This window comes from Pangasianodon hypophthalmus, chromosome 20, assembly GCF_027358585.1.
Source record: "Pangasianodon hypophthalmus isolate fPanHyp1 chromosome 20, fPanHyp1.pri, whole genome shotgun sequence".
Taxonomy (NCBI): domain Eukaryota; kingdom Metazoa; phylum Chordata; class Actinopteri; order Siluriformes; family Pangasiidae; genus Pangasianodon; species Pangasianodon hypophthalmus.
Window position 1 is genome coordinate 21,291,956 of NC_069729.1, and position 7,500 is coordinate 21,299,455.

Consider the following 7,500-nt stretch of genomic DNA (forward strand, 5'->3'; position numbering starts at 1 on the left):
GTTTAACAGAATCCACCCCGGTTTAGCCTCATTTGCATATTATTTACATGACATTACATTAACTCCACCCCATGACCAGATCTGATGAATAAATGCTCGTGTATTTTATTTATTCACTTCCTGTATGACAGTTTATATTCTTGTGATACTTTAAGATTGGAATGGGTTGTTGTGTGTCTCATGGCAACTGTGTACCGTTGTTGTGTAATTGTTGTGTATCCTGTGGCGATTGTGTAGCGTTGTTGTGTAATTGCGTTGTGTTGTAGATAACGATTGCGGTGATAACAGCGATGAAGCGGGCTGCACTCACTCCTGCTCCAGCACACAGTTTAAATGCGACAGCGGCCGCTGCATCCCCGATTACTGGACCTGCGACGGAGACAACGACTGCAACGACTTCAGCGACGAGACCCACGCCAACTGCAGCAATAACGGTAATAATAACAATAATAACAATAACAATAATAACAATAACAATAATAACAATAACAATAATAATAATAATAATAATAATAATTTAGGGGCAGATTTATAATCATCAATTAAAAATACTACTACTAATAATAATAATTTATTAATAGATTTTTTATAATATAAAAACACTAATAATAATAATAATAATAATAATAATAATTTATTAATAGATTGTGTGTGTGTGTATGGTGTGTGCGCGCGTGTATGGTGTGTGTGTGTATGGTGTGTGTGTGTGTGTGTGTGTGTATGGTGTGTGTGTGTGTGTGTGCGCGCGTGTATGGTGTGTGTGTGTGTGTGTGTGTGTGCGCGCGTGTGTATGGTGTGTGTGTGTGCGCGCGTGTGTATGGTGTGTGCGCGCGTGTGTATGGTGTGTGTGTGTGTGTGTATGGTGTGTGTGTGTGTGCGTGCGTGTGTATGGTGTGCGCGTGTGTATGGTGTGTGTGTGTGTATGGTGTGTGTGTGCGCGCGTGTGTATGGTGTGTGTGTGTGTGTGTGTGTGTGCGCGCGCGCGTGTGTATGGTGTGTGTGTGTGTGTGTGTGTATGGTGTGTGTGCTGTTTCAGCGACCCGTCCCCCCGGCGGCTGTCACACAGACGAGTTCCAGTGTCGGATGGACAGTCTGTGTATTCCTCTGCGCTGGCGCTGTGATGGAGACACCGACTGTGTCGACATGAGCGACGAGAAAAACTGCGAGGGCGTCACCAACATCTGCGACCCCGCCGTCAAATTCGGCTGCAGAGACTCTGGTGAGGAATTCTGGGTAATGTAGTGTAGTGGATGTGTATTGGTTAGTTTGCTGCACTTGAGCTCATGAGTAAATAATGTACGTTAGTGAAGGTCTGACTCTGAAGATCATCATCTCATCTGCAGTACAGTTTACTCCAAGTACAATAATAACACATTTATTACTCTATTTATTATTTACTTCTATTTTCAAAATCCTTTATGAATTAAAAGAACATAAAATATTAACAGCTCCAGTTTCTGAGCAGGAGCTGAACATTTTAATACACACACACACACACACACATGTCTAAACCTTTCATTTGAAAGTTCACAAAACCCTAAAAGTCTGAAAAGTGTAGAATTTAAAATGAAAGTTTTACATTTTACTCATAAGGGAGAAAGAAAGACAAGAAAGAAAAAAGGAAGCCAGAGTGAAAGACAGAAAGAATAAAAGACATAAAAATCAGTAGCCAAAATAAAACAATATGAAAACGAGTAAAGCATAAAAGGATAATGAAATTAAAAAAGACAGAAACAAGAAAGAAAGAAAAAAGAATTAAAAATTCAAAGGAAGAAGAGAGTGAAAGAAAAACATTAAAAAGACAGAAAACAGGAAAGAAAGCAAAGAAAGACTAGAAGGAAAGAAAGACTAGGAAGGAAATTTAAGGAGTGGGAAAGAAAAATGAAAGACACAAAGACCAAAAAACAAAAATGAGAAGAAAGAAAGTAATAGGAGTAAAGGAAAAGAAAAAACAAGAGAGAAATGAGAAAAGAAAGAATGAAGGAAAGGAAGAAGAGAGCGAAATGTTGATGATGAAATTTAAAGTGACAGTCTCGGGGGTCTCAGCTGTGACCTTTGACCCTTCGTCCCGTAGCGAAGTGCATCAGTAAGGCGTGGGTGTGTGACGGAGACAGCGACTGCGAGGACAACTCGGACGAGGAGAACTGTGAAGCGCTGGTGTGTAAACTCTCTCACCACGTGTGTGTTAATGACTCCAACATCTGCCTGCCGCCTGAGAGGCTGTGTGACGGGAAGGACGACTGTCCCGACGGCTCTGACGAGAAACTGTGCGGTGAGAGAGCATTGGGATTAACCCACGGAAAATTAACCTTATATAACCTTAACGTTATATAACCTTAACATTATATAACCTTAACATTATATAACCTTAACGTTATATAACCTTAACATTATATAACTTTAACATTATATAACCTTAACATTATATATAACCTTAACATTATATAACCTTAACGTTATATAACCTTAACATTATATAACCTTAACGTTATATAACCTTAACATTATATATAACCTTAACATTATATAACCTTAACATTATATATAACCTTAACATTATATAACCTTAACATTATATATAACCTTAACATTATATATAACCTTAACATTATATAACCTTAACATTATATATAACCTTAACATTATATAACCTTAACATTATATAACCTTAACATTATATATAACCTTAACATTATATAACCTTAACATTATATAACCTTAACATTATATATAACCTTAACATTATATAACCTTAACACCCTATCCCCTACTCCCTACTCCCTACTCCATATCCCCTATCCCCTATCCCCTACTCCCTATCCCCTACTCCCTATCCCCTACTCCCTACTCCCTATCCCCTACTCCCTACTCCCTATCCCCTACTCCCTACTCCCTACTCCATATCCCCTACTCCCTACTCCATATCCCCTACTCCCTACTCCATATCCCCTATCCCCTACTCCCTATCCCCTACTCCCTATCCCCTATCCCCTACTCCCTATCCCCTACTCCCTACTCCCTATCCCCTATTCCCTATCCCCTACTCCCTACTCCCTACTCCATATCCCCTACTCCCTATCCCCTATCCCCTACTCCCTATCCCCTATCCCCTACTCCCTATCCCCTACTCCCTACTCCCTATCCCCTATCCCCTACTCCCTACTCCCTATCCCCTATCCCCTACTCCCTACTCCCTATCCCCTACTCCCTACTCCATATCCCCTACTCCCTACTCCATATCCCCTATCCCCTACTCCCTATCCCCTACTCCCTATCCCCTATCCCCTACTCCCTATCCCCTACTCCCTATCCCCTATCCCCTACTCCCTATCCCCTACTCCCTATCCCCATCCCCTATCCCCTACTCCCTATCCCCTACTCCCTATCCCCTATCCCCTATCACCTACTCCCTATCCCCTATCCCCTATCACCTACTCCCTATCCCCTACTCCCTATCCCCTATCCCCTACTCCCTATCCCCTATCCCCTACTCCCTATCCCCTACTCCCTATCCCCTACTCCCTATCCCCTATCCCCTACTCCCTATCCCCTACTCCCTATCCCCTATCACCTACTCCCTATCCCCTACTCCCTATCCCCTACTCCCTATCCCCTATCCCCTACTCCCTATCCCCTATCCCCTACTCCCTATCCCCTACTCCCTATCCCCTACTCCCTATCCCCTATCCCCTACTCCCTACTCCCTACTCCATATCCCCTACTCCCTACTCCCTATCCCCTACTCCCTACTCCCTATCCCCTATCCCCTACTCCCTATCCCCTACTCCCTATCCCCTACTTCCTATCCCCTATCCCCTACTCCCTATCCCCTACTCCCTATCCCCTATCCCCTATCCCCTACTCCCTATCCCCTATCCCCTACTTCCTATCCCCTACTCCCTATCCCCTATCCCCTGCTCCCTATCCCCTACTCCCTATCCCCTATCCCCTACTCCCTATCCCCTACTCCCTATCCCCTACTCCCTATCCCCTACTCCCTACTCCCTATCCCCTACTCCCTACTCCCTACTCCCTATCCCCTATCCCCTATCCCCTACTCCCTATCCCCTACTCCCTACTCCCTATCCCCTACTCCCTACTCCCTATCCCCTATCCCCTATCCCCTACTCCCTATCCCCTACTCCCTATCCCCTACTCCCTACTCCCTACTCCCTATCCCCTATCCCCTATCCCCTACTCCCTATCCCCTACTTCCCTATCCCCTACTCCCTATCCCCTCTCCCCTATCCCCTACTCCCTACCCCCTGATGGTTATAGTGTTTATAAAGGTTTGTACAGGTGCTACATGTTAGTGAGTTATCCTGTACCCTTTAACACGGTGTCATTCTCTGTGTATGATCAGATCTGTGCTCTCTGGAGAACGGCGGCTGCAGTCACAACTGTTCCGTGGCTCCGGGATTGGGAATCGTGTGTTCTTGCCCTCTCGGAATGGAGCTTAGTGCCAATAATAAAACCTGCCAGATCCAGGGCTTCTGTGCCAAACACCTGAAGTGCAGCCAGCGCTGTGAGCAAGACAAATTCACCGTCAAGTGCTCGTGTTACGACGGTTGGGCGCTGGAGCCGGACATGGAGAGCTGCAGGAGCACCGGTAAAGAAAATATAACACCTAGAGGCGTGTTCTCGATTCCCTGTTCATCAAACTGTATTCCCTAATCCCTACGGCACATCCCACATTCCCAATTCCCTAATGTGTATCCCCTATTCCGTAGGCTTTATGCATTCCCTATTCCCTATTCTCTGTTCCCTACTCTGCATTTACTATTCCATGTTCCCTTTTCCATTACCGGTTAAAAACATATGTACAGGCTTAACTTATATTTTATTTATTTATTTATATTTTTTTGTAAATTTGTTTCTATCTTTTCAATTATTATATAAATAAATAAAGCCTTGCCTTCCCTAGACAAATAACAATAAGAATCTAAAAAAGAAATGAGAAAATAATTGAAGTTTCATATGAGAATTTCTTACACAGCTATATAATGGAAATTGAATTTAAAAAATGAGAAACTGAAATATATATTTCATATATATAAGTTTTTGATAAATGATGAAATAAAATTCTTTCTGCACCACAGTTTATAGGAATATAAAAAAGTTAAATGTAAAAGAGAAATTCTTCCTAATTAAATGACAGAAAAAAAGTCAGATTTTCCCAGTGTTCGTTTTTTTTCTTTAAAGAGATTAAAAGAACGGGACAAAGCCAGAAAGAGAAAAGAAAATAACTGAGCACTTTAAACAGAGGTCGAATGTTTTATAGTGCTGGAGATCATCCACTTCTTCAGGAAGTGCGCTTCTCAGAAGGGCATTTATTTTGTAATAACGGTGGTGGTTTTGGGTTTGAGGGTAATAAACGGGGTGAGAATGAGGGCACTGGGAAACATTCAGCAGCGCACTGAATAGCTCCATTATTAACATGCTGGAAATGTGAAAAATAAGCATGAAGAAGAAAAGGGAAAACATTTGTTTTGGCAGGAAGTGCTGTGGTTGCCATGGACACGGAATCTCAGTCAGAAGATGGAGTTTCTGGAAAATCTAGTCAGAAAAGCAAGTACAGATATGCTGTTTGGATTAAATGGAAAGGTCAAAGTTTGTATAATAAAAGAAGTCGTGCATTCCAGTACTGCTTTAAACGCTCCCTGGACATCGGCTTTATGACGTTAAAGTTTGTGTGTCCCGTGTGTACGGATGCGGAGGGAAGAATACGGCGAACCTCACAGCTGCTGAGGGGGAAATATGTGACTTCTGATCATAAGGCAGAAAAAGTGCATTATTTCCATTTTTTTATAATTATTTACAGTAATTTTTAAACTAAAACTCAGACATTTATTGCAGAAAATTAAAAAATAAAATTAAAACCAATAAATTAAAAGAAATTTAGTGTGTCATTAGTGTGTTATAAAAATAAATAGGTAAAAAGGTATAAAGGTAAATTTTCCCATTTTATCTCAGTTTATTAAAGAGATTTAGACATTTTTAGAAAAACAGAATTTAATAAAATTTAAGGAAAAAAACTAATTTACACTAGAAAGATCTGCACAATAAATTACTTACTGCTTTTTTTTTTCTTTTCAAATTTTTTTGTAATTTTTAAAGCAATCTTGGGTGTTAGAAGCACCGTATAATTTATAAATAATGAACTAATTAATAAATTTTACAATTGAATAAATAAATAAAACATTTGTATATATTTTGAATATCTCTTGACAGATGTTTTCACGACATTGTTGTTCTTCATGTTAGTCTTTTTCAGTCTCTTACCTATTGATCTATTTGTTTTGTTTGTATTCCATCATTTATCCTTCTCTCTTTCTCTCAGACCCGTTTAAGCCGTTCATCATCTTCTCAAACCGTCATGAGATCCGACGCATCGATCTGCACAAAGGAGAGTTCAGCGTCCTTGTACCAGGACTTCGCAACACCATCGCGCTCGACTTCCATCTGAACGAGAGCACGCTCTACTGGACCGACGTGGTGGAGGACAAAATCTACCGCGGGAAACTCTCCGAGAACGGAGGTGAGGATCAGAGCCAGAGTTTTTTTAAATTTTAGAAGAAAATCTAGAAATTATTTTACTGTGAATAGATATTTTCAATAAAAATCAGATTTTCAGGAAAATCATCAGAAATAAAATAAATAAATAAATAAAAATCCAGAATACACAGTAATTTTCAGGTAAAATTTGGAAAAATTTAGATGCACTTTTATTAGAAATATTTTTCTCTGTCTCTGTGTCTCAGCGGCTCTGACAAGTTTCGATGTAGTGATTCAGTACGGTTTGGCGACACCTGAAGGATTAGCTGTGGATTGGATAGCTGGAAATATTTACTGGGTGGAAAGTAACTTGGATCAAATCGAGGTGGCGAAACTGGACGGCACCATGCGCACTACGCTGCTAGCCGGAGACGTGGAGCACCCGCGGGCCATCGCTCTCGACCCCAGAGAGGGGTACTGTACACAGTCACGTCACCCTTCACCCTTTCACCCTTTAAAGTTCCTTTAAATTTATCGTATGGTTGTCAGATTAACGAGACGTGTATTTTTCTTTCAGTTTTCTTTTCAGGTCTTTTTGGAATAATTATGGTCAATCAGAAGCGCTCTTCCCTCCTTTAAATATTCACCCTGTAGTTAATACCAGAAAATACAGCAGTAGTTCAGTTTTATTTTTTTCCAGCAATGACATATTTCTTTCCTTTAGACTAACTACTATCCTAAGAATATCCCACGAATGAACTTTTCACAGAATCCTGTTCTGGACGGATTGGGATGCGAGCATGCCGAGGATCGAGGCTGCCTCTATGAGTGGATTTGGGCGGCGCACGATCCATAAAGAGACAGGAAACGGAGGCTGGCCGAACGGCCTCACAGTCGATTACCTCGAGAGACGAATCCTCTGGATAGACGCCAGGTAAGGGCTGTCTGACCACCAGCACCAACAAAGAGCTTCACTGTCTCAGGTATTTTCCAGCAATATTCCAA

At 41.4% G+C, this 7,500-nt stretch overlaps 1 protein-coding gene across 4 annotated transcripts in view; it reads left to right on the forward strand.

Annotated features, from left to right (window-relative positions):
• Positions 1–7,500, forward strand: part of lrp1aa (low density lipoprotein receptor-related protein 1Aa) — a 139,965-nt gene that overhangs the window by 73,204 nt on the left and 59,261 nt on the right. For all 4 annotated transcript variants that reach the window (XM_053227265.1, XM_053227267.1, XM_053227266.1 and 1 more), the window contains 7 exons: positions 267–434; positions 1,037–1,219; positions 2,075–2,272; positions 4,364–4,609; positions 6,341–6,538; positions 6,762–6,969; positions 7,265–7,429. In XM_053227265.1, coding sequence (XP_053083240.1) covers positions 267–434; positions 1,037–1,219; positions 2,075–2,272; positions 4,364–4,609; positions 6,341–6,538; positions 6,762–6,969; positions 7,265–7,429 — 1,366 coding nt within the window. The remainder of the gene's footprint in view (positions 1–266; positions 435–1,036; positions 1,220–2,074; positions 2,273–4,363; positions 4,610–6,340; positions 6,539–6,761; positions 6,970–7,264; positions 7,430–7,500) is intronic.